The 27,161-nt window shown below is 42.4% G+C and overlaps 1 protein-coding gene across 1 annotated transcript in view; it reads left to right on the top strand.

Annotated features, from left to right (window-relative positions):
- The window catches only part of ERO1B (endoplasmic reticulum oxidoreductase 1 beta), a 42,143-nt gene that overhangs the window by 2,507 nt on the left and 12,475 nt on the right, over nucleotides 1-27,161 (top strand). Inside the window, exons 2-9 of the mRNA XM_072971023.1 lie at nucleotides 3,538-3,657; nucleotides 9,727-9,810; nucleotides 12,867-12,908; nucleotides 14,445-14,527; nucleotides 18,837-18,910; nucleotides 24,271-24,391; nucleotides 24,517-24,563; nucleotides 26,941-26,952. Of these exons, the coding sequence (XP_072827124.1) occupies nucleotides 3,538-3,657; nucleotides 9,727-9,810; nucleotides 12,867-12,908; nucleotides 14,445-14,527; nucleotides 18,837-18,910; nucleotides 24,271-24,391; nucleotides 24,517-24,563; nucleotides 26,941-26,952 (583 nt within the window). The remainder of the gene's footprint in view (nucleotides 1-3,537; nucleotides 3,658-9,726; nucleotides 9,811-12,866; nucleotides 12,909-14,444; nucleotides 14,528-18,836; nucleotides 18,911-24,270; nucleotides 24,392-24,516; nucleotides 24,564-26,940; nucleotides 26,953-27,161) is intronic.

The following is a 27,161-nucleotide window of genomic DNA, read 5'->3' as shown; positions in this document are numbered from 1 at the left end:
TGGCATTAAATCATAGAATGCATAAAGCCCCCTCAAGATGGAGAGCCAGAACCTTGAGACTCAGACGGTGCTGCTTCAGTCCCGTTACCCTGAGGATTTCCCCCAGACCCTGGGGACCTTGAGCTTCTGCTTTAACAACCATGTGGAGTGGAGGAGAGAGGACATAAAGCCTTTGTCTGCCCAAAGAGGGGACAATGAAAGGCCCCACAGTAAAAGCGGAACTGCAAAGGGCTACGTGTTCAGTGTGAGGAGAAATGAAACCCACCACAAGTAAGGGTAAAGTAAAGAAACTTGCTAGGGAAGGGGAGGAAAACTGCCTTGAGAATTTGTAACCACGAGCCAGCCCTTATACAGGCCAAATTCATGCCTCCTGTGCTGGGAAGAGCTTCGAGGGGAAAATTTAATTTATAGCAGCCTCAGGTTGGTACGCTCCTAGTTTACTGGTAAAAGCAAATACCCATCCCCGCTGTAGGAATTTGTTTTCAACCCAGGCCCTATAGAATTCTTGAAGATAAAGTGCCAAGCAGAATAAGCTAACAGTCACACACACACACAAAAAAATCGCGAACCCCACAAGGCACCGTGAATGAGGTATTAGAAGTGTAGACTACAGAAACAGACCTGTCCAGACTTTAGATTTTGAAAACATAAGGCATAATTTAAAATTACTATGTTTAATGTATTTAAATAAAAAGATACTCAGAAATATGAAATAGAACAAGAGCTTTTAAAGAGTGACCAAATGATTAAAGCGTCATGAAATAGGAGTTCTAGAAATGAAATTAACAACTCAATGCATGGACTACATAGCTGATTATACCCAGCAGGAAAAAATGATTATTGAATTAGACAACCGCTTTATGTCCTTTTCTTTCTACTTAATCCTCTAGCACCTCTTCTCCATGCTCACGCTTAGCTTCATACTTGACCAAGTTAGAGTAATCCTGTCTGTCCACCTGCTAGTCGTTGCCGCATGTATTTTGGCTTGGGCTGCATACCTGTGTACGAACTGTCTGTACTCTTAGCAAAGGCCAGTCCCTCTGCTTGTTAGGGCTCGAGCAAAACTTCCCTTTCTCTCTTGGATCATCAATTTTCCTTTTCTGATGGACTGTTACTGTCATCATAAAACGTGCTGTTAATTCTACTATTTTAAAGTCCTCTCTTGACTCACTCATCTCTTCTGACTCTGCTCCTTTTTTTTGTTCCCCTGTATAGAAAAACTCCTCAAGAGAAGTATCTTTCTCTTCCCTGTTCTGGTCATTCAGCCCATTCCAGCCTGCTTTTTGCCCTGACCACTCCTCTGAAACTGTTCTTGTCAAGGTCACTAATGTCTTCCTTGTTGCTAAAGCCAATAGTTTGGTGAAGCTAAGGTTTAAAAACTATGGGCAGATTTCTCCCACAGCTCATCACTCTCCTTTAAACTACTTTTTTTTGTGGCTTCTGGGATACTCTACGGCTCTGACACCCTTCCTGTCTTCCTGCAGGGCAGTCTTTCTTAGTATCCTTTGCTTGATCCTCCTCTGCCCCTGACCGCTGATCACTTGAACCTCAGGGTTCAAATCTTGTCTCTTTCCTCTCTCTATCTTGGTCATCTCATTTAGTCTCTTGGCTGAAATACCGTCTACATAACTGACTCTCAAAATCTCCAGACTAGGATTCTCAGCTCTAGATCCACATGTCCAACTACTTTTTCAGTGTCTCTATTCATTACCTGAATAGTTAAGAGATACCTCACACTTGATGTATCAGGAACCAAATTCCTGATTTTCACCCCATTGGATCTGCTCTTCCCACAGTCGTTGCCCCTTAGTCACATGCAGCAGTCCGGCTGACCTCGTGTTGTTCTGGAACACAGCAAGTGTATCTTTGCACTGAGGCCCTTGTGCCAGCAGTTTCCTCTGCCTGGCATACTCTTCTCATGGATTCACATGGTTGGCTCGCTCACTTTCTTAGGTTTCTGCTGAAGTGTCACCTTATCTGCCGTGTCCACTTACCTAAATGGTCCTCTTGCCTAACGTGAATGGTCCTCTTGCCTGACCATACGGTATAAAAGATAAACGCTTCCTCCTCGCCTTGTACTCTGTGGTCCTTTTAGCCTCCACTTAAAACTCTACAGTGGCTTCCTCTCTCACCCAGTGTGGTGTAGTACAAAGTATATTTGGTCTTTGTCCTCTATTCCTGGCAACCCTTGGAATTCCCTGAGTAATCGGAGTGCCCCTTTCAGTCACGCCTGAGTTTATGCTCGTGAGGTGCCTTAGGTGGGAACCCCTAGATAGCTTCAGGATGAGCCTGGTCCAGGAGGGCCAAGTGCTTAGAGGTGTGGAACTTCCAGCCCCACCTGCTGACCTCTGGGATTGGGAGAGGGGTGCCATAGGCTGAGCTCTGCAGAAACTCTTAAAACAGTGAGATCTGATGAGCTTCCAGATGGTGGACACGTGGACTCGCTGTGGGGCAGCTCAGGGGCGTGGAAGCTCTGCACTTGGGCCTCCCAGGACCCTGCCCTGTGCCTGCCTTCCATTTAGCTGTTTCTGAGTTGTATCCTTTGCAATAAACCAGTCAGTGTGAGGATGGTGTTTTCCTGAGTTGTATGAGCCGTTCTAGCAAATCATAAAACTTGGGGAGGAAGTTGGGGGACCCCCTGTTTGTAGCATGTTCATGAGTTTTTAAATTTTTTTAAATTCAGCTGAGGAATGCTTTATGGAGTTTTTGGATTCTGAACTCACTTTGTAAATATCATTTTCTCCAATTAATGTATTGGATAAAAGCATATATTAAAAATTTTTTTGGTTGGGGAAATAATTAGGTTTGTTTATTTTTAGTGGAGGTACTGGGAATTGAACCCAGGGCCTCATGCAAGAGCATGTATTTTAAAGTGCAGTAGACTTGGGAGTAAGTGTCATCTCTACTTTGGAAAAATTATTTTATCCTTGCAAAGCCTTAATTTCCTTGTATGTAAAATGAGGATAATAATACCACTTCATAGGATATTTAAAGAATAAATGAGTTATTACATGTAATGCTGCTAGCATTATGCCTGTCACACGAGTGTTCCACAAATGGCGGTCTGAAAGAAAGTTACTACAGCAGTGTTATTACAGCCTGTGCTTTCTAGGTAAGTCTTGGAAGAAACTGCCCTAGCATTTCCATGACTATTTGGATTTTATATATGTTTAGGCAAAGGAGAGAGCATTCAGTATCTTTCTTTTTGACCTCTAGCCAAGAATGTTTAGTCCTTCACAATGGGTATATCGACTCCTTCTGTTGCTTTTTATTTAGTTGACCGTTGTAAAAAGTGGCTGCTTTACATTTCAATCAGCAAATAATAGCTCATTTGAATGAATAATTTTATCTTTTTTTTTTTTAGATGGAGATACTGTGGGTTGAACCCAGGACCTCGTGCAGGCTAAACACACACACTGCCACTGAGCTGTACCCCTCAATAATTTATCTTTTTATATAATGGAACAGATTTGTTAAGGTTGGAACATCAGTCATTTACATCATTTCAATTATATGTATACGTATTTTTCCCCCTAGGTCAGTGGAGTCCTGGATGATTGCTTATGTGATGTTGATAGTATTGACAACTTCAACACCTTCAAAATCTTCCCCAAGATTAAAAAGCTGCAAGAACGAGACTATTTCCGTTATTACAAGGTATGATCATCATTTGATTCCAGTGTATTGAAGATTCTTATTTAGCAGTCCACAGGTGTGCTTTTTATGACTCTCCTGAAAACAGATTTCTAGTCTTCTCGGCGCCCTGTGTGTATCCTTTATTGTTGGAACGTATGAAGAAAAGTAGTGAAAATCTGTTAATCTTTTTGAACACTAGGAATCTGAGCCCCCTTTCTGTGTTTGGGGAATTTCTCATTGCTCAGTTCGGGTTCTGAGGCAGTGACCCCTCCCGCTACAGAGGTAGAGATGCCCAGGCCCCCTCTCCTCCGCCTCCCCTGTAGGTTAGGTGCTGTCCGTAGACACGCCTGCCCAGCTGTGAGGTGTGCTGCTGGCAGTGCCGTGTGCTGTCCCCTCAGCTGTGCAGAGTCCCACTGCATTTGCACTGGCTGGCTCGCCAGGCGGGGCGGCACACCAGCCCCAGGGATGGAGGCAGAGTGCCGTGCACAGGAAGATGCAGCCTTGGTTCCGGAGCCTGGCGATCTACTCCAGATCTCTGCAGAGTAACCGGCGCCGGCGACAGTGCAAACGCAAAAGAACAGTGGGGTAAAAGCTGCCCTTGTGCTTTGCCCGTCTGTGATCTTGCTCCAGTATTCAGCTGGGTTTATAATTTCTTTGGTTTTCCCTTTTAGTGTATTTTAAAAATTGAGCATGGTTTTCTTTTTTATCCTGAGTTTGTATAGGTTATCTTAGTCCTTTAAATAGTTTTGAGGGTTAAAAAATGCATTATTTTGGCAGTCTTAAGTTGTACAGAAAGGTAACAAATTAGAGACCTAAAGACTGGGAACTCATCCCCTTTTCCCATCAGCACCAGGAATATACAAAAAGCGAATGTTTCTCCTCTGTACGAGATCCTTTGGGAATGCAGATTCCATAAACTTATTTCAAAAAGAAATCTATGCCTAAGCAAACTATTGACTATTATTCTAGACATTTTACTTACAAATAACAAAGGTTAGAATCGCTTCTTTTGATTCCCACCTCTGAATCTGTATAAATCTATCTGTGCTTGTAGCTGCTTGCTTTCTGCTGCTAGGCTTAACCATATGAAGTTGCTGCTTTTAGAGGTCAGAAGAGTTGAATACTGCCATTTGCTTATGATTCTGTCTAGTGCTGTGAAGGACTGCTCCTTCTGTCCCAGATCGTCCCTTCATGGGACGTCTCTGTCATGTCTCCGCTCAGTGTGTCCTAGCCCTCACCCTCCCGCTCCTCCCTTGTGGGGCCGTATCTTCTGTTCCTGTATTCCCGCAGGTCTGGTCAGTAGTAGACACTCAAATGTTTTGAGTAAATGAATTAATATCTCATTTAATCTTTACACAGATATTCTGTCAGGCCAGTATTGCCCACATTTTACAAGTGAAGAAACAAATGGTTTAGGTGTCCTAAGGTAGGGCAGTTTTGTTGCCTTAACAAAGAAAACAAGTTTTATTAAGAAAAGGTGTGGAGCAGCTCACAGAATTGAAAGATAAGCTGAAGAAGCATGTTTCAGAAAATACAGAAATTAGAGCAGGAACTAATGGTCATTCTCTTTACGATACCACCAAAATTTTGGATCAGATTAACCATTTTCCCAATTTTTTACATTATACAGGAGTCAGATTTCTGAGAGAAAGGGTCTAATTCGTCTAAGTAAGGTCATGTCACTCCAGCCCTTGACCAAAAGATTGAAAGACAAATCCTGTCAACATTTGTATATTTGCATGTTATTTCTCAGGAAAATTAGGGGATGTTACGTAAGGAGGAAAAATGAAAGTTGGATAGGTAGAAATAACAATGTGGCCCTCGGCTAGCTGATGTACAGTTCCTCTTTATACGTGCAAATTAAAAAATGTTCTCACCAACATAATGAAACTGCTCTGTATATAACCAGAATACACTTACACTCTCTCCCAAATGGGAGTAGAGAGCAGTGATCTAGCTCACGGATCCAGCACCGAGCCTCGGGTGTGTGGGTGGTGGCTCCTCCTCTTCTAGTTCTGTCAACCTGTGAATTAAACCAAAAGGAAATCTAACCACCAGCAGTGCATTCTACATACAAAGGTGGCAGGAAAGGAAAGCTAAGAGAAGAGGTTAATTTTAAACACACACACTTGCTAAGATTCAGCCAGCAAGGACACACAGGTAGAAGCCACAGTCTACCTCTGTCCGCTGGCCAGTTGGCTGCTCTGGCTGGTGTGTATATTTTCTCTCTTGTACAGTCCGTTCCGTTCCTTTGTCAGGTATTTATGGAGTGATCACTTTGTAGCAGAGTATGTTCTAGGTGCTGTGAATACAACAGTGAATAAGACAGAAACTCTGATCTCATGAAACTTACTATGATTAGAGCAACAAACAATAAATAAGTAAATAATAAAGTATAATCTCCTATGATTATAAGGTAAGTGCTATGGGGAAAAAGCTAAGCAGGAGACAGAATAATGGAGGTGGGAGAGGTCGGCTGCCCTATTTTAAAGAAGGTGGTCTGCCTGCTGTGCCATTTGAGCAAAGAGCTACCTAATGTAAAAGAGTGAGCCATGAAAGACCTGGGGAGCTGGAAGGACGCGGATGAGAGCGTTGGAGAGGTAGGTAGGGGCTGGATTTAAGAAATTAGAGGTTGATGGATTTTAAGAGTGATAAGCTACTGGAGGAATTTGTACAAAACAGACTGAAAGGGTGTGAGACAGGAAATAGAGAATCCGGACAGGAGCCCATGGCAGTAGTCCAGATGAAAGATGCTAAGGGTTTGGAATAGAAGAGTCGGTGGAAGAGGTGAAAAATGATCAAATTAGTGTCATATATGAAGGGTAACAAGCAGGCTCTTCTGATGGATTGAATGTAAGGCATGAGGGTAAAAGTGAAATCAGAGATGATATGTACATTTTAAGTGTATTATGAAAAAATACTTCATGACCAAGTGGATTTTATTCCAAGAATGCAAGGATGAGGCTTTCAGGACTTACAGCCAGATTCAACACATGCTCCTGATTTTGTAAAAAGATAATACAGTAAGAATGATGGATACTTCCTTAACACGATCGTTTCGATCCTAGCACATCAGCATTGCAGCGTCTTCTGGGGAAACACTCTATAGAGGAGTTCTCCCTTAGGTCAGGAACCATGGTATGGGGGTACTTACTATCTCCTTTACTTTTGGACCGTATTAGCCAGTATAGTCAAGAAAAAACAACCAGTCATACAAATTTTTAAAGAATAAATAAAACTACTTCCATTTATAAATGACAAAAGTAGAGCTAGAAAACGCAAAATAATGAAAACAAACGATAAAAAAAGCATCAAGATAGCAGGCTCTAAACTTAATATTTAAAAAATCAGTATCTTCATAAGTACAACAAGCAACGATGAGTTCGAAGATATAATGGAAAAGAAATCCCCATTTACGTCAGCAGAAAAGATAAAATGTATAGGAATAAATGTATCAAGAAATCTAAAACCTGAAAGAAGGCTTCAGAACACTCCTGAAAGACACAAAAGTAGGCTTGGACAAATGGATAGATGTCTTTTGTTGCATAAAGATGTTAATTCTCCTCCAGACTGATACATAAAAGTAATGTGACTCCACTAAAAACACCAGTTGGTTTTTTTGGGGAGCCAGACAAGTTGTCACAGGGAAATTCCCTGGGAAGCCGGCTCCGAGGCGGTGGTTAGTGTAGAGAGGGTAATTAGGGGATGCTCTGGGCACTGGCCTCTGGGGAGGGAGGCCATCAGGGCTGGCACAGGGAGGAGTAAAGCTGTGAGAGCCTCAAGGAAGCCTCGGGCGGCCCCCCAGAGCTGTCCCCACTTCACGGACAGGTCTGGGCTTTTGTATCCCTTCACCTGCCATGGGATGAAGGGCATTGTAGGAAGGGGAGGTGTGACCCTGGGCAGAGTGGCTCTCTAGCTGAGGTTGGCTGCCTGCGACCTTCCCAGGACTGGGGTAAAAGCCCTTTGTTCCTGAAGGTGACCCGAGCAGCATGTGCACTGTCTCCCTCTGTCCCCTCCTTGCACTGGGTATTAGTTACCTGTCGCTGCATAACAAATAAGCCTAAAATGTAGGAACTTAAAACCACAAGCTGAGAAGGTGGCCCTCGAGAAGGACCTAAAGGGATGAGAGAGCAAGCATGTGGACATCTGGAGAAAGAACATTTCAGGCAGAGGGAGCAGCAAGAGTCAAGCCTGGAGACCACAGTGGGCCTCGTGTATCTGAGGAACAACAGGAGGCCTGTGAACGGCCATTAAAGGGACTTGGATTTGGAACTGCCCTGATCTCCGGAAGTGGTGTATGTAGGGGGAGGAAAAGGAGCCAAAGGTGATGCCAGGATTTTGGCCTGAAGACCTGAATGACAGAGTTGCCGTTTACTGAGCTGGCAGGAGCGAGCAGAGGGAAGAGCGCAGTTTGAGGTGTGTTAATAAGTTGAGGTGCCCACGCACATCCCCTGAGATGCCACGGAGGCAGTTGGATTTACAAGCCAGGAGCTCGAGGGCACCTGAGGTTCCCACCCGTGCCAGGCGGTTTTAAGCTTCTCTGTCTTAGACATCCTGACCCCTCTTTCGCTAGGAAACCTCTAGTCGCACCCAGTTTGCCGAGGAGGACTTCCCCTTCCTGACACTGCAGGGTCGGAGTTCAGCCAGTCACTATCTGTTTGGCCCCTTCGTCTGTGATGTGGGTATTGCTGTCCTCATCGCTCATGTGCTTATTAAGGTGTCTAGTACATGTTCTGGGCACTGGGATAAAATCACGAACAAGAATCGGCAAAATCCCGACCCTTACAGTGGGGGTCGCAGACAGTAAAAAAGTAAATAAATAATATTCGGGGAGTGATAAATGCTATGAAAGAGTATAGAACTGTGTGGGGTGCATAGCAGGCCCTACACTGGGGAGTCCGATCAGGACGCTGTCTGCTGCAGTGATGGAGGGGGTGAAGGGGTTGAGCCACAGAAGATCCGGAGGAGGCACCGGCGCAGGCGCAGAGGACGCTGCTGGCCAGGCGGGAGACAGACAGCAGGTGCTGTGCTCCGGCACACGGGCCCATGCCTGGAGAAGCGGGCTGGGGCAGGCCACACAGGGCCTGTGGTGCTCACTGCAGACTTGCCGTTTACTCTGCAGGTGGCGGGAAGCCTCAGGAAGGCTCTGAGTGGGGGTGGTGTGCTCTGGACTATGTTTCAAGGAGGTAGTTACAGCTGCCGTGCAGAGGATAGATGGTAGGAGCAGGAGACGGGCTGCAGTGGACCAGGCAGGGGATAGGTGGTGAGAAGTGAAGAACACATTGTTTGAAGGGGATGAAAAGGGAGGAAACACAAACAAAACTTTGATTTTGGGCTTGGGCAGTCCATCTGGAAGTCCTATTGAATTACCATCTTCTCGTTATGTTTAGGATATGAAAATACAGTTTTTACCGTGGTAAAATGTCCTGCATGGTCTTGCCTCACTCCACCCTCCTCTGCCGCCCCCTGCCTTCCCCACTGAAAGTCGGTTGCTCAGACCCCGGGATTGTCCCGGCCCTGTCACCTTTCCCCACACATTGCTGCCCACTCTCCCCTGTCCTAAACACTGCCTCCGCAGGGGCCTCCAACACCAGCCCCATTCTTTCTGTCACAAGACTCTGAACTTTCCCTTGTAGCACGTGGCACAATTTGTAATTAAACAAGCATACAAATAGATAATTCTGTCACCCCCAGCACACTGTAAGTTGCAGGGGAAAACGCTCTTCCTGCCTCTCTATCCCCTAGAGCCCCCCCACCCCAGGGCCTGGGGCGGAGAGGGGTGCTCGGGGCACCTGTTTATGTGCACAGGTGTGTGAGGGACAACTGGGCTGGAAGGAACAGGTGGTCCTGGAATGCTTCCTGGGTTCTTCAGGTGACCAGCGGGCTTGGACTTCAGTCCTCTTTTGAAGTGTCAGAGCGCTGATAGCAGTCATTTATTTTTTAAAATTAGTGTTTTATCTGGGTGTCTGAGAAGCTTCGGTGGTTGTAACTCCTGCGCTCTGTGCCGCAGGCTGGGGTGCGCGGTGATGCTCGGAGCACTGCAGTGCCGAGCTGCACGCCCACTGTGGCTGACTCCTCCTTTCTCTCCAGGTTAACCTGAAGCGCCCATGTCCCTTCTGGGCAGAAGATGGCCATTGTTCAATAAAAGACTGTCACGTAGAGCCTTGTCCAGAGGTAAAATACATTTTAAAAATAGAGAAATGAAGTGCTTTCTTTTGGACTTCTAGATAAGCATGAAGTCTATATTTTAGGCTAATGTCAATGCATTTGGACTTGTCATAAAATTCGTACGCTCTTAGCTCTCTCCTTTTGAACCAGATTATTGAATATTTAATCTGCAGTTGCCACCAAAATGGGTTTGAAGACACACTTGTCTCCAGTGGTGTTGGTGACTGGATGTAGAAGTGTAGTCTCATTCTAAAATGGATGGAAAACTGGAGGCCTGTTTCGGGGCTGGATCCACAGTTGGCTTTACTGAACCTGCATCTTGTTTCATGGGCAGAGACAGTGTAACTGGACCTTAAATTTCAAATTTAGAGTGGGAATTAGAGTGCGTAAAGTCAGGAAATTTGAGACTTGAAATTAGATCTTCACTCCGTCTTTTTACGGAGAAAACAAGGGCTGTACTTATTCGTAAGGAATCCTACATTTTAAACTTTGTTTTTTGAAATCTAACATAATTAATTGTATTCTTTAAACAGTAATTAGTAATAAGCTTTGTTTTCATTTTACTTTTTGTATCTAATCAGTCTAGTTTTTTGCCTTAAAAACGGGAAAAAAAATCTGAACCAATATCCTTTCTAAAGGGAAAATTTTTAAAAATTGTTTACATTTTCTTAAAGGAATAAAATGTTTTTTAACTTGATAGTTTGAAATAATTTCAGGCCTATAGAAAAATTGCATGAATTCCCATATACTTTTTATCCAGATTCCCAAAATGTTAATGTTTATCAAGTTTGTTTTATTATTCCCTCTATATGTATATACTAATATTTTTATTTTCTGAACCATTTAGGTGTAAGTTACCAATGTGATGATCTTTTACCCTGAGATACTTCAGTGTGTATCTCCTTAAAAGCAGAGTTATAAACCACAGCATAATGAGCAAAATCAGGAAATTAACATTTAAATGATACCAATGTCTACCCTGTAGACCTTAATCACACCTTGCCAGCTGACTTAATAACGTGCTTTACAACCCTAACAGCAGCAGCAACAACAGTTTCTGATCCAGAGTCGTACTTTGTGTTTGGACATCATGTCTCTTTAGCCTTCTTTTAATCTGGAATAGTCCCTCAGTATTTGTCTTTCGTTGCCTTGACTGTTGGAAAACTGCCAGACTATTTCCGTTGTGGCTGTACCATTTTACATTGCCACTAGCAATGCATGATGGTTCTAGTTTCCCTGCATACTTGTCTGCACTGACTACTGTCTTGTCTTTTGCTTTAGCCATCCTTACAAATGCCATCTCATTTTGGTTTTGATTTGCATTTTCCTGAAGGCCAGTAATATAAAGCATCTTTTCAGGTGCTTACTGGCCATTTGTATATATTCACCAGAGAAATGCCTACTCAGATCCTTTGCCCATTTTAAAATTGAGTTTCCTTTTTATTGCTGAGTTGGGAGAGTTAATTGGCTTTGCACAGTTTATGTTCCCAAGTTGTATTTATGTTAAAATCATCGTTGTCGGCAGTGGGTTATCCTTTGTAGCCTGAAATTTCTAATAAGAATAAATGGAAGTATTTATTGTACACAAATCCCCAACATAAGAAATACAACATTTTGTGTATTTTAAAGTTTCTGTCTGTTCCCTTCCCATTCTCTTCCCTTTCTTTCTGGAGGTAAAAACTATCCCTTCATGTTGTTTTTTTTTTTTAAACCTAATGTTTGGGGGAAAATTGACACTTGGCTTGACACAGTCTCAACCTGCCTTCCGCAATTCGAAGTCCAGTGTAACTTCGAGGCTCACTTAGTTTTGTAGTTTGCAGACTGCTGCTGCTTGTTATTAGCTTTACATTTATCATTCCTTTTCATGATTCTTTTTTGTGATTTTTGTTATTCATGAGGATCATCTATGGTTCCCACCCCAGTATCTCTTGATGGCCTATATTAAGATGTGCTTAAGTCAGGTTATTGCATTTCACATCAAACCTTTTGAAAAGCTGCTGATATTTTGATTTTTAGCATATTTTACTCATTAGAGGACGTACAGTAGTCAGAGGGCACTTTTTATGGGTGTTTATTTCCATATTTTACATTCTGGGTATGATAACTAGCTTCTACGTTTGACTTGAGTTTTTTTAGTTTTCTCTCTTCTGCCTCTGTTAGAGGTGGTAGAAATTATTGAAATGATAAAATATTGGTAACATTTTAACTATAGGACCTTTTTGTTGGTTGGGAAAAAGTCTCTCATGATTATAATTTACATTATTCAGTCTGACAGGAAAATATTTATTCTGAATGTTGGTTAAATTTTATCTATGAAACACAAACAAAATAGGTGATTTGATATTGATTGTTAGCCTATAGATGCAAATGTTGGAAATTAGTCCCCTGGGTTGATCAGAGGGTTGATCTGGAATTACCTGCTTTCAGATACGATTTTTGTTTAAGACTGTGTTTGATAAAACAGTTGTAATGATTGATTGATTTTTTTAAAGCCCAAAACTAATTAATGGCTTTACAGAAGAGCATTTTGGACCTACATGCAGATCTTCCATTGGTAAACCCTAGATTACCTAGATTGGCAAACCCTAGGTTAATCGTATGAACCAGAGAACTTACTCTTGCCTTCTAGTATTGATCCAGAATTGTCCAAACTTTGAATGTCAGCTTAGAGCAGAAATTTAAATTGAGCATACAGATTTCAAATAATTTTGAATTTTTAAAAAGTGGTTTTTGTGGTCAGAAAGTGTATGGAAAAAGTGATTGAGTCAGTTTTTTTTTAACCTGAACGTTATATAAACTATTACTGCTTTGAGAGTCATTAGAGCTGATTTCGACACTTCCTCTGTTTCAGTTTTTGTAGTATGATTTATAAGTCTGTAAATTGGGATAGCTCTTTACCTTTTCCCTCAGGAGGTAGTACGAAAACAATTCTAATGAATGTGTGTTTTCTCCTCATAGAATAAAACAGCCTTTGAATTAGAGCAGTGGCATTTAATACGCTGTGAAGAAATCTCAAAAAATGTAAACGCCATTTAAAAATGTTTTGTTGTTCTTCTTTTAAGAGTAAAATTCCGGTTGGAATTAAAGCTGGGGGCGCTAACAAGGTGAGTCGCTTGTCCTCCGTAAACGCGTGCGCTTCTCACGGTGGAACCTGCCCTTCGCCGCCTGGCGGGGCTGCGGGAGCGCCGAGACGCGGCTCGCTGGGGGCGGGCACGGTTTGCGGAGCACGCGGCGCCCCTCGCCTGCGCGGGCAGTGCGGTGGCGGGTGTCCTCACGGCTAGCTTGCACAGCTGCTCTTGAAGCGCCTGAGTCCCGCTTTCAGAACCCGCGGAAGGGCCGTGAGGAGCTGCGGCCTCCGCCACCTCGTCCGCGCGTCCGGCAGGCGTGGGCCGCCCCGCTTCGGTGTCCGCCGTTTGCAGCCGTCTGAACGTGCCGTGTTCAGGGTTGTACTGCGTATCACCACCAAGATGCGTTGAGCGTGGCGCTTCTAAACGGCATGAAAACATTCCTGTCGTGAAGATTCCCCTTACGCGCGCCATCGTTTACGTTGCCGGTCGCGTGTCTGGAGTTACAGCGTGCTTGCAGTTTTTCACGATTGTGCGTTTGTGATAGAGACCGTCCTACCCTCTCTCCGTTCCCTTCTGTTGTGGCTCATTCTCTTTTACATATTTTTATTTGAGAGCTAAAGTAAGTAAACAGACAGTCTGAGGACACCTGGGCTCCCCTCCGGGCTCCCCTCCCCCACCCCATCGTATTCCCTCCCCCCCCCCCCAGCTCCCGCTTTGCCGAGGCTGGTGTGCGTCCCTCTGTGATGGTCTTGATTTTTATAGTTTATTGTACTGGTGCCCACAAGTAACATACAGATCTTTTATATGACATTTTTAAACATTTAAAACAATACTATATTTTGTATTTCTTCAGGTTAAAACTTTTTTTTCAGTTTGTATTTTTACTCAGTATTGTGCTTTTGAAATTTTGTCTCTGCTGATATATGTAGATTTTGCTAATTTTAACAGCTGCAAAATATTCAGATGCATAAATCTTTGTGTAATTGTGCGAACAGCCATTCCTCTGTTGAGGGACAGTTCACTTGTTTTCAGTTGTTTGCTGTTGCAGACGGTGATGCCCTGGCATCCTGTCTTGCTGCACCGTGCACATACGGAAGCTTTCCCCACGTCTGTATTTAGCAGTAAGTTTGCTGGGCCCTGGGATGTGCCTACCTCAACATTAAGAGATGGTACCAGATAACCTTCTAAAGTGACTGTACCTTTTTATTGTTTTTGTTTTTAAATGTTACTCTGAATGTGGATTCACTCGTGGGATACTGGCTCATGGATTACTTTCTACAGACCTGCATAAATGTTGTCAAATTACTTTCCCAAGAGGGCCTTCTCAGTTCTCATCACCACCACCATCCCAGTGCTGTTGTTTCATTTTTAATGTCTTTCCTTATTTATTAGGTGGAAATTTGTGACACATTTGCATTTGCATTTCTTCGATGTGTTAGGAATTTTGGTAATAGGATGTCTCTTTATTTAGTGTATGTCATCATCGACAAATTGACTCTTCTGCTAGTGGGACCCGACATAGAGAAACACAATAGTTATCACTAAACTTACTTGTTACGAACTTCCTTTCAGTACTTGAAAGTGGCCAACAACACCAAAGAACTAGAAGACTGTGAGCAAGCTAGCAAACTGGGAGCAGTTAACAGCACATTAAGGTACATTGTATTTTGATAGTATTAAGAAAATAATCTTTTAGTTTCTATTAGAAATCTTCTGACTTTTCTTGTGGTTTTGATTAAACATTATAGTTTCAACTAATTTTTAAAAGGAAAAAGTTACTCTTTATCCTAAATTCCACAATAACTTTGCTTCCTCTTGGCTGATGTGTTCTTAAATTTCTAAATCATCAATAGTGACTCTGTTAAAAAGGAAAATTTTAGGCAGTTTATCAGCTAGCAGGATTTTTAGGTCCATCCTTCCTGATTATTATGGGAAAAGGACCTTGAACCGACAAGTCTTTCTAAAATGGTAATTCAATCTAAGTGTTAACATTTTGAACAATAAATGTTACTATTAACGTAACTGTTACATTTCATAGATTTTTTTTCTGTTGACTTTTCTTTATTAGCTCTAAGTATAAATCTGCTTTTGAGAGCCAATATAAATTATTTGTAAGTGGTCTCAGATTATGCAGTATAAAATGACTGAGTAGATCTGTAGTTGTGAGTGGAAATGGAATATTATAAAAATTCTTTTGATTTACCTGTTTAGATTTGTATCTATGTACTATAATTGTTAAAGACTTAAGTTAGCAATTTTACTTATCTTTTCATTGATGAAAAATTCTAGTATAGCAAAGTGGAAAGGATGATATAATAAAGACCCAAATATCCTCTACTCCAAATGAACAAATCTTAACATCTTCTACCATGTTTTAAAGAAAAGAGAAATGTCACAGACAAATTTGAAATCCCCCATGTTTATTCCCCAATTCTGTTTTCTTCCCTTTTTTCTTAGAGGTAACTCAATTTGGTATGTATCGAGTCCATGTTCTTGTTTTTAACTTTGTATATTTATATACATGCATACATATATATGTATGGTTGGTGTATATGATTTTATTTTCCTTTATGTAAATGATAGAGTGCTGTCATTGACACTCTGCAGCTTTCTTTTTACACTGCACATTTTGCTTTCCAGATACATGCATGTTAAAACAGGAACTTGTCTCATTCTTTTAACTGATGAATGGTTTTCATCATATAAATACACCATATTTTACCCATCTGTTCCCCTACTGATGAACATTTAAGTTGTTTCAAAATTTTTACTTCTACAAATTATGCCACCGTGAACGTTCTTGATAACTGTGTGTGTGTGTGTGTGTGTACACTAAAGTTAAGCTGCTGCGTCTTGGGTTGCCCTCTTGCAGCTCTTACTGTTACGTGATGGCTTTCCAAAATACTCATGTGGATGTATACCACCTCTGGTACTGAGAACTTGTTCTCCGCATTGTTGCTAAATGTTGATGATGTTTGATTAAGTGTGAAATAGTGTCTCTTTTTTTAATTTATATTTTGTTGATCACTAGTGAGTCTGTACATTTTCTCCTCTCTTTATTGGACATTTGGGTTCCTTATTCAACAAGCAGATCCCTGCAGAATGCCAGGTGCTGTTCTAGGGACACAGGAGTGCCGTGAGAAGCAGATTACTGCCCTCGTGCGGCTTCGTCCTGTCAGAGATATGCGTGAGCAAAGTTAATGGGAAGTGAGTGAGGTGGTGATGAGGACCAGGGAGAGAGGATGCAGGGAAGAGGGATGGAGAGGGCTCAGAGTGAAGGTGTTGCACTGGTTTAAACTGGGCAGTCCGAGGAGGTAGAGCTGATAGGATTTGCTGAAGATTGGATGAAAAAAGACAGGAGCTTTGAATGACTACGAGATTTGGAACTAAAAAAAGAGTTGCCGTTTACTGAACTGGGGACACCTGCAGGAGGAGCAAGTTTGATGGAAAATTTTAGTGCAACCTTGGACTTGTTAAGTTTGAGCTACCTGTGGGACATCCAGTTGGAAATGTGGAGCAGACAGGTGGATACACACACCTCGGTTTCAGGGGAGAGGTCTGGGTGTAGGAGTCATTCAGTGAATGTGTGGTATTTAAAAATCACAAACCTGAATGAAATTACCAAGGGTAGGATATAGATGGAGTAGTGATCCAGGGACCGGGCCTTAAGGCATGATGAGATTTTGAGGTAAATTGCCTGTTCATACTCTGCTATTTTTTTCTTCATTGGAGAAGGGGCTGCATTTTGAAATTAATTTGTAGGCATTCTTCATATAATTTGTTGGCTATATGAGTTGGGGTTTGTCTTTGAATTTTGCTTACAGATTTTTGTTGTTGAACAAAAGTTGTAAGTTTGAAAACTTTTTAAGCATAACACACATATAATAAAGTATACAAGCCTTAAGGATAAAGTTCAGTTTAATTTTACAAAGTGCCTCAGCTCTATCAGCCACCCTCCAGAACAATGTAGTTGCTGCTCAGAAGATGACTTGTCCTTTCCTAGTCATTAGCACCTTCCGGAGTTAACCGTGATTTTGAGTTATACTAGCAAAGATTAGTTTTGCCTATTTGTATAAATGAAATAATACAGTATGTGTTCATTTGTATCTTATTTTATTCAACATTATGTTGAATAATATTATGCTGGATGTTTTCCACTTGAAGGCCATTTCACTAAATATTTTGGTGGCTCTTTGGTGGTGCGTTTGGTGTGCATTTCTATGGAAAATATACCTAGGAGTGGAATTAAGGACTCCCAGGTGGTTTTCCAAAATGACTGTCCTAAAACACGCCTCCGCTAGTCAGTAGCATGCAGAGGTTCCTCCCCCAACAGCTCCCCTGGCAGCCCGTAGTGTCACTGGTGACCGTGACACTTGTGGCTGACATACGATATGCTGCACCAGTTTCAAATGCACAGCCTGGTGTTTTGACCTGAACACAGCACAGTCAGCACAGTCACGTCTACTGTCCCAGAGGTTTTCTCATGCCCTGCTTCCACCGCGGCTTCCCCTGCTTCACGGACTAGACTTTAACTCACAGCACCGTCTTGATAGGAAGCCCTGGGTGAAGCCCAAGAAGTTCTTAAGTCCCGTGGTGTCCACCTTCGAACAGACTTTTAGAAAAGGTGAACTAGATGACGTCTAAGATTCCTTCTAACTCGTCTGTAAACCCCACTGGGCCCGCTTTGTTAGCGTTAGGCTAGCGTGCCGTGTCTTTTCTGCTCCCGTGGCTTTGGGCAAGGGTTAGGTGAAACAGTCGGGAAAACCTCATCAAATGAGGGTGCTAAAAGTTCCCCTAAGTTAGTCGCACTGCTGACAAGGAAATAGGAATTCATGTCAAAATTGCTTTGTTCTTTACTATTTTCAACAGAAGATGTACCTGATTAAACATAACCATAGCTGTGATTTTAGTTATAACTAGAACTTAGGCGTTCTTGTTTTATGGCAACATATGTATCAACTGAGCCACCTTTGATATAAAAGTTTCCATTAACTGTTATTTTAAATTTATTATATATCCCTATAGGAGAAAAAAATCCCATGGTAGTTGAATTGGAAATTTTTTTATCGATAAATTTGTAGTGCTGCCAGCCTCCTGTACTGCTCACAGTGTGGTGCCGTGTGGCGTTCTCAGGTACAAAATAATTACTGGCTGTGACAGTGCCACAGCTAGGAATACCTGATTTATCCTTGGTTCACAATTTTGTTTACCTTTTTTTTTTTCCTTTTGTGTCGTGACTAAAGAAGGGTAATATTTCTCTCATGGATGCTGCCATCATGTATTTAAGGCAGAGAAGATCTGAATGTAGGTTAAAGTGAATATAGGTCAAAGTTAACTTGAATGAATGTAGTTGCTCCTTATCAGTTCTGTGAGTCAGCAATCTTGATCGTAGATTTTGTTAAATGGGAGGTAAGGTCTGAAATGAATGATAAGCCACGATGGAAGTGACATCGGTGTTACGAGGGAGTCCCACACTGGGTGGAGGAGGCTAGCAGTGCAGGTTTTAGTGTTCTGGGCCCTGTCAGTACAGAAGCAATTTAAATTAAAAGAATTGTTGAAAGTAAATTTAATTCCTACTTTAGAAAAAAATAATACGTATTTACTACAATTTCTGAGTCAACCTTGAAAAGACCAGCTTGAATTTTCTCTTTAACTTCATAGTGTGTGTGTGTGTATATATATATTTGCAAGTTAATTTTCTGGCCAAAGTAATTATCACTGAACTAGGGCTAAAATAATTTTAATACCATTAAGAAATGTGTCCCTCGTGGAAATGAGTACCTGTGTCTTTCATGTAACTTGTATTCATCATTCCTTCATGAGACCACTAACTGAATTTGTGACACCATCTAGTTAGTAAAGAAGTAATCTCAGATTATCTGTTTTTAATTACAATAGAATACAGTGTTACAGTTTTCAACTCCAAGTTTAATCGTTTTTCTTTTTTATTCCTCCTTCCCATAGTAATCAAAGCAAAGAAGCTTTCATTGACTGGGCAAGATACGATGATTCACAGGATCACTTTTGTGAACTTGACGGTAATAAAATAAACTATTGTAATTACATTATTTTAACTCGAACCCTTTGAAGACACTTAAATCAGTGACAGTACAGAGTTTTTTGTTTTTGTTTTTGTTTTTTGTTTTTTGTTTTTCAGAGTTGTAGCTTTAATATGCCGGGGGTTGTGTGTGGACCTTCTTTTCCATAGTGGCGCTAATCGAGAGCCTGTGTCTCAGGCCTTTTGCCGAGCGCCTTAAATACATGACTTCTGGGCTTCACAGCTACCCTGATAATAGGTGTGTATTACTTTATATCTGAGGAAACTCACTCTCAGAAAGACGAGTTAACTTGCCCACGATCACACAGTGGCAAGAGGCTGAGACAGGATTCAGTCCCAGATCTGACTGAATCCCAAACCTGTCTTCTTTCTGTTATGACACCCCACCTCCGATAGGCCTCCAGTTCACACCACTTAGTTAGATACAGGTCCGTGAACATAGTATAGAAATATTCTGTAGTTGGAGGTCTCAACAAACTGACATAAAGACACGGACACTGGGGTGAACTCCAGTTTGACTTCCCGACAGTCCTCTTTCCACAAGTGCCCTGGTGTGGAACAAAGCGCACGTTCAGCAGTGACTGCCGCTGCTTCTAACAGAGGAGAATTGACGTGACTCAAAATACCGTGTCTAGGAGAGGAGCCCCAGTAACTGTGCTGAGTAGGCTGAAGTCATTCATTTGGCCTCTCGTCACCTTTACATTGGCATTGTTATATTTTTGGTGGTGGAAAAGAATTCGAGGTTCAAGCCCGCAGACTTAGAAATAGCAGAAGTGCTCCTGAACTTGTGAAGCATCTGGTGGTCACACTGCTTTCTAAAGACTTTTTAAAGATTCACCTGCAGCGTTGTGCTGTGAATCGGGTCTGTGATGGAGGGGGTTACCGGGAGCCTCTACCAGAGTGTGGTGAATTGAGAAGCTGCTGGGAGACGGAACATTATTACCATGGTTTATGTGGTGTCAGCAAGGAAACTGTTGGATCTGAGCAAAGATTTTGGGGGTATCTAGACATAATGGCATTTAACAAAATACCCCTATTATGATATTTAGAATTGGCAGAGGTTTTATTGGGGCCCGCCGGTGTTCTAGGTTAGGCGCTCACCTCGCTGCTTCCTCTTTCATCTGTGCTTTGGTTTTCATTCTAATTGTATTTGAGTGTTTAACCCTCATAGTCACTTCTTTCTCACTTTAATTATTCTTTGATTAAAATGAAACACTTGGTCGTGCTTATTGAACAAAAAATGCTACTCAATTACAGGGATTACTTGCTGTGGTTAGACTGATGTGCTCAATTGCCTGTCAGCAATATAAATAGTGTTAATTTTTTAATACTAGCTTCTTAAATTGTGAAACTGGAAGAGATGTCCTGTGAGACATCTATATAATTTACATAAAATCATCCTTTAAGATTTTAGCATAATTAACCAATAGGTTTTATATTTTATGTGGTTCCTAAATACCTGAAGTCATACTACTAGCTGGATTACCACTGCTCTTCTGGGTGGCAGCGTTCACTTGTGCCCCAATGATTCACACCGATAGTTTTTAAAATGCTGTCAGAGTTGCTTTAGAGTCATGGTTTAGTTATTTCGGTCATCTAAAATCATTGGATTAGAACAAAATCTAAATATTCACCCCAGTTTATTGGAATATATCCGTACACCCCTGCTCTCTGCTGTTTTTCTGGTTTTGGTTTTGTCTGTATTTGAAAGGAACGTGATCCCTATAGATCAAATAGTAGGTGTTTTAATAATTTAGCAGTTTCAGGTAAGCTGCTCTCCCTCTCTTTTTGTTTGTTTGTTATTGTCTTCATGCCTGGCTGGCTGCTTCCTTTGCTTCCGGTTTCTGCTCAAATGTCACCTCATGAGAGAAGCCTGCTTGCACCTCCCCTGTAAAATGGCAATAACCTCTGCCGCTGTCTCTGCGCTGCGGCTGCTCCCCAAGCACCGAGAACTGCGTGTGAGTGTACTGGCTAGCTTCTCTGTTTGCTGTGTCGTCAGCTAGATGGTGAGCTACTTGAGGGCAAGGACCTGTCTCTTTGTTCACGACTGGATCCCTAGTGCCTAGATCACAGGCCCTACACGGCACATGCTCAAGAAATACTTGCTGGATGAAGTAGTTGGTTTATTAGTAACCTAAGCAGTTTTATTTTTTTATTTTTATTTTCCCCCTTAAAACATGTCCATTGTTACATTAAAAATACTGTTTTAAACTGTAGTTTCTAAATCTGGCTGTGTATCAAAATTACTTGGATACTTTATGAACTATAGATTCTCCTTGACTGAGGAAATTATGTTTTAATAGTAAGTTAGTGGCAATTAGGGGTAGAGGTGGAGGTGGAGAACTGTAGGCTTGGTCCTGAGCCCGTAACGGGTAGTTTTGGTCTAATCAAGAAGCCTGCACGCTGAGTTGGCCTACGCAACCGCTGCTTTAGGAGACAGGTGGGTGAGGAGGCGGGAAGCGTGCCCGGCATCCTAGGGAACGCAGCCTGGCCCCGTGCGCGAGAGCTAAATCAGGACGGGGAGAACAACGTTCACCTGGGGGAAAAGATACACTTGAGGAGGGAGAGACATCAGTTCAAGCTGATGGATTCCCAGAAGTAGGTATTTGGATTCAGTGGAAATTCTTTGAATCCTTAGGTAATGGTTGGCATGGTCAAAAAGAAAGAAGAGCTTTGGAGCAGGTTTGGAGAGGGAGGAAGAGAAGACTTAGGGAGCACTTAGTAGGGATCCAAGAGAATTATCTGCATGAACGACACAGCTGTACAGTGGGAAGAAGTTACAGTTAGGGACAAATTAACACGGTGTCCCAGGTGGCCCAGGAGTGAGGAGGGGTGTGCTGTAGGGAGCCCCACCTGTGCGTGCTTTCTCCCACGTGCCTTCCTCACTCCGGATGTTGTGACGTTCTTGTCAGTGTGGGTCAGGGGTTGAAAAACCTTTCCTTTTCTTAGTGGGCAGATAGTAAATATTTTAGGCTTTGTGAACCTTATGGCCTCTGTTGCAGCTACCAAGCTCTGCCTTAATAGTGTGAAAACAGTATATGAGCAAATGACCCTGTGTTTTGTTCCACAACACTTTATTAACAAATACACAGCAGACCATGGTCCTGTGGGCCATGGCTTGCTAACCCCTTCTGTAAGTTAACAAAACCCACCTTTCTCATGATTTGAAAAAGTATTGCAGTTTTTTAAATTTTTGATTGAGTTAATGAAATACACATTAAGAACATTAGGAAAGTAAGTTTTACTTATGAAAGTAATTTGCAAACTGATATAATTGATTTTACTCGTATGACTTTCCACTCCCTTAAGTGTATTTTGAATCCATATACTTTAATATCTGAATTCAAGTTTTTTTTTTCCCCCTTTGTTGGTTGTTTAGTTGGTTTAATTGGGTGACGAGGTTGATACTTACTGCTTTTGCACATTCACAGATGGCAGCACCTAAGTGTAGGCCTATGTGCATGCACACACACTCTTTATGCGTGTGTACATACGTGTGTCTGTCAATGCGTACATATTTATTATATGATTAATATTTCTAAAGCTTATACACATAACTGAATCAGTTTTGCGAGTGAACTTCATCAAGAACAGCTCAAAGAAATCTAAAGTATAACAGAAATTAGTGAATTGCAAAACGTTTGTGTCTACAAAATTCCTCCTTTCCTAAATGATTTGAATTTTTGTTTTTCAAGTAAGATTTTTTAAATTAAGTTTATTGATCAAGACTTAGTGATGTCCTTGGACAGTTCCTGCTCATCCATCTGCGAACTGCTTTTTGTGCCTTCTGTTGGGGCAGACGAATAACGTTAGTGCTAGAAGTAGAGCCAGCAGTCTTCAGAACCGCGTTTCCATTGTCTGTTAGCTGCAGCGCACTTGGGAGTCGTAAGCTGGGATTACCCTTGTGCTCTCCCTCCGTCGTGAGAGTACAGGTAGGTCTTGGAAGGCATGGACCGTTATGATGGATAATCCCAGTTTATGGTCACTGAGTGGCCAGTGAATACTTGTGACTGACAGATAATGGAGTCATATTGGAGTGATAATGACAGATAATGGACACAAGAGGGACCGTGTCTTAATGACCATTTTTGGCCTCTGTTTCAAGCCAGGTGTCTGTATACCATTGATTTAATATCACGACACCAAAAAGTAGGAAGCATATAAGTAAAAGAACACATCCGTGCCAACACGCATAGCACTTCCATGACGTGTATTATTAGCACACCGACTGTGACAGAGTCATCATCATTTTCCTGTGGTAAGAAAGCATGTGCTTCCCTTTTCTTCCCAGACCAAGAGCCTCAATATTTAAAACCATTTTTCTTTATGTTTTGTATCCCCCAGAGAGGTTCTATCAAAATGTTGCCCAAATAGTGCAGATCTAGTAAATACTCACTTGGTTCAACGTGGAAAATGGTTATTTAATTTTCAGTGTGTTAAGCTCTTGAAGTTGTGCTGCTAACCAGCATGTTAACCAGTTAGTATGTTAACCAACATATTAACATTGGTAAAAAGTTAATACCGCGCATTTTTGTTTTACTAGAACATTGTGTGACTCTGAGTGATAAATTTGAATCACAAAGTTACTGCACCATTTGCTTCCTAAGCCCAAGAAGGGAGTAGCAGGGAAATCCCTTTTTTAAATACAACATGTGCGAACAGAATGAATGTTTCAAGCATGTGTTTAGGAAGGAATATACATGGGGGCAATCACATGAAATGTTAAAATGGGTTATGACTCTGTTGGGTCTGTTCAGCCCTGATGGGTAAACCTTAAGAACTGACTCCTGCCTCTGATAAGGTGAGGCGTGTTACTTTACTTCAGAGAGCGTTGAGCACCCAGAGGAAAGGAAGGAGTTATTTTCCTCTCTCAAGTTCAAGTTATGATGACTCCTCGGTCAAGTGCTGTCACAAGTGTGCTAACCACTCTGCCGTTTAAGTTGGAGACTACTTGAAAGCGTAGCGTTTGTCTAACTTTTGGGTAGTCCTCTTTGCTTTGGAATTTATTTTATTTTATTATTTAAAAAATATATTTATTGAAGTATAGTCAGTCTACAAAGTTATGTCAATTTCTTGTGTACAGCACAATACTTCAGTCATATAGGAACACACATATATTTGTTTTCATACTCTTTTTAACCATTAGTTACGTTATTTTTTGTGCTTTTATTGGGGAGAGGTAATTAGGCTTATTTATTTATTTTTAGAGGAGGTGCTGGGGATTGAACCCAAGACCTTGTGTATCTCCCACTGAGCTGCACCCTGCCCCCTTGCTTTGTAATGTGACAGTCTAGCAAAATGGTGAAATATGGATGGTTTTGTGAATCATTTCTGGTCCAGATGAGAGATCTCCAGCTGCCCAGTATGTAGACCTGCTGCTGAACCCGGAGCGTTACACTGGCTACAAGGGGCCCTCGGCGTGGCGAGTGTGGAACAGCATCTACGAGGAAAACTGCTTCAAGTAACCGGGGTGGCGGGGGCGGGGCTGGGGCGCGGCTGACGGGGGGTGGGGGCCTGCCGCTGTCAGGATAATTACATCAAACTGTCAAACCATTTCGTGTTTGAGCTTTATGCTCTCTCTTCCAGGCCTCGATCTGTTTATCGTCCTTTAAATCCCCTGGCACCCGGCCGAGGTGGGTTTTTCGTACATTTTCATGCTTTTAGAAGTTTTAAAAGCATTTTCATGCTTTTACAAGATATCTTTGTAACTAGACTTTATACTGAGAAAAATTTCAATTGTTTTATATTTTTGCTTAATGTGAACGAACAGTGTAAGATTAGTACTTGGGTAAGTCTCAAGACTCCCACCTGTTTTATAGAATTACTGTCATTTACTGACTGCGTGATATGTGCCAGGCCCTGAACTAAGAGCTTTGTGTAAAATAGGGCATACGAGCAATCCATGTATATCTGAGGTTTCCTGGGGAACTCTTAAAAGTCCGGATGTCCGGGCCCTGTCTTAGCGCAGTTGTCAGAATCTGTGGAATGAGGACCCAGGCTCTGGCAGCTTTTACACTCTCCAAAGCACTCCAGTATGCAGCCAGGTTTGAGAACCGGTGGCTCACAGCGTGCTCCTCAGACTTCAGCGCACGCACGGACCACCGAGGAGCCTCGCTGGAATACAGGTTCTCACCCTGGGTCTTGTGTGCAGCCCAGGGCTCCGACAGGCTCCCAGGCGGTGGCCCAGGACGCTGATCCAGGCACCACGCCTTGAGTCATCAGGGTGTAGAGGAGAAGCAGAAAGTCTGGTTGCCCAGAGCACTCGCCAAGCAGGGGGTGGCCACTTGCCACATAAGGCTGTTGAGCACGTGAAATGTGGCTAGCAAGAAACTCAGTTTTACATTTTACTTACTTTTAGTTCATGTAAATTCGAAAACCGCAGCAGTCTGAAGTGTCTTTGCCGTTAAACAGAATTCTGCTGTTTTGGTGGAGCTGCTTCACTTCGTGCGTCACAGAGCACACTGTTGAGGTCCTGGAGAACAGGGTGTACCTTCTGCTTTTCCAGTGTGGGTATTAGGAAACACCTGATTAGAGAACAGCTTTTAATTACATACGTGGCCGGCGTTGTCGCAGACGGCTCGAGGTTCTCCAGTACAGAGTTATTAGGCATATCCTGAGTCTGTTGTGAACGAGGAGCCAAGCTGGGTGCAGCCCTGGGACTGACGGGCCATCCTGATGCTTGCTTTAGACCAGGATTGATTTAGGAACTCGAATTTCCCGGTCTAGATCCCTCTCGCTAGGCGTTTCTCGGAAGCAGAGAGACGCAGGAGGGTTGGATGAGTGGGCCTCCCGTAGGTGTGCTCTGTGGCACAGGGACCCGTGGTCTCCCCACGTGCGGACGAGGTCACCGGAGTATGAAGAAGGTGTGCGTGGCTTCTCACCCTTTGTCTCTTTTATTGCTTTTCCCTCATAGCTTTACTGTTTTCAACTTAAATGTTTTTACTCTGTAAGATTTTCTAAAAACTGAAACAATACAAAAAAGTGACACAAAGTGGAAAGGGGACCCCCCGCCCACCTGCCTCCACACACTTTTTCTTTTCTGTAGCAGAGTTTGGAAGGCATTCTTCCAGACCTTTCCTATCATCACCTGCTTTTAAAGCGGAAGATATAATTGTTCATTTCATAAAAGCATCAAGTCCTAAGGACTCCTTCACTTCCATATGATAAACTGGAGACACAAGACTGCTGGAAAGGTGAGGAGAGGAAGGACAGCGTGTACAGAGAAAGACGGAGGGGCGAGAAGAGGCAGCGATGTCGAGAGGGAGCGCAGAGTTGAGGGGAGAGTGGGCCCTGGGTGGAAGGCAGGCACCCGAGAGCAGCTCATTTGCTTTCTCCCCCGAAGGTGCTCCTGTTGGCCAGCAGCTATCTAGCCTCCCTAACGGTGTTCCACACTGTCCTGAGCCCTGGCAGCTAGACTCCCACAGCCCACTTTCCAGCAGCTTTTGTGCAGCAGAACGTTTTCCCAGAAATGAAACCTGTGTCTGAGTCCCACATCCAGAGCTGAGGCAGGCAACGTGGCTGTGAGTCCTGAAGCCCGGCCGCCTGCGTCCTCGCACGCCGGGGCAGCCTGTGGCACCTGCGGGGACGGCTTCCCTGGCCACGGTTTGGGAGGTGCTTTTATGAAGGTTCATATGTGCTGAGGAGCAGTCACCTGGCAAGGAAGGGTATCCCAGAATGGAAACACGTGTTGAGAGAGAGTCGTGTGCATAATGAGTAAAGGGGTGACTTTATGTATTTGTCAGTTAATTGTTAAAACTGGTGCTCTTCACAGTTATTTCTAGTTGCCGTCTGACACTGCTTACCGTATAAAGTGTGAAAATGTTGTTCTCTTTGGCCTGTATGCTTATTAAGAAGTCTCGTTTGCAGGATGGCTACACACTGACCGAAGTTGATGGTATAATTGTTAGTTTAACACGCAGTAAGTTTTAATCTCGTATTAAAATAAATAGGATTGGAATCTGAACTGTGTAAGACATTTTCTGAAATCCTGTCTATTGTTTTCTCTTTCAGGAAAAGATGATGGTGAGTTAAAACTTTGATTTTGGGTTTGCTTCACAGATGTAGAGAAAAATTTTTATTTATCAGAATTTGATTTTTCCTCTAATTAAAATTGTTTATTCTGTTTTTTTTTTCACAAAATAGCTACCAATGAATGGTGACATGAGTTTTTTATAATTTAAACTTATCCTATATTAAAAAAAAGGTATAAAGACCATTTTACCTCTATGTTT

This window comes from Vicugna pacos, chromosome 11 (genome assembly GCF_048564905.1).
Source record: "Vicugna pacos chromosome 11, VicPac4, whole genome shotgun sequence".
NCBI classification, from domain to species: Eukaryota; Metazoa; Chordata; class Mammalia; order Artiodactyla; family Camelidae; genus Vicugna; species Vicugna pacos.
This window is presented reverse-complemented; position numbering and strand designations above follow the sequence as displayed.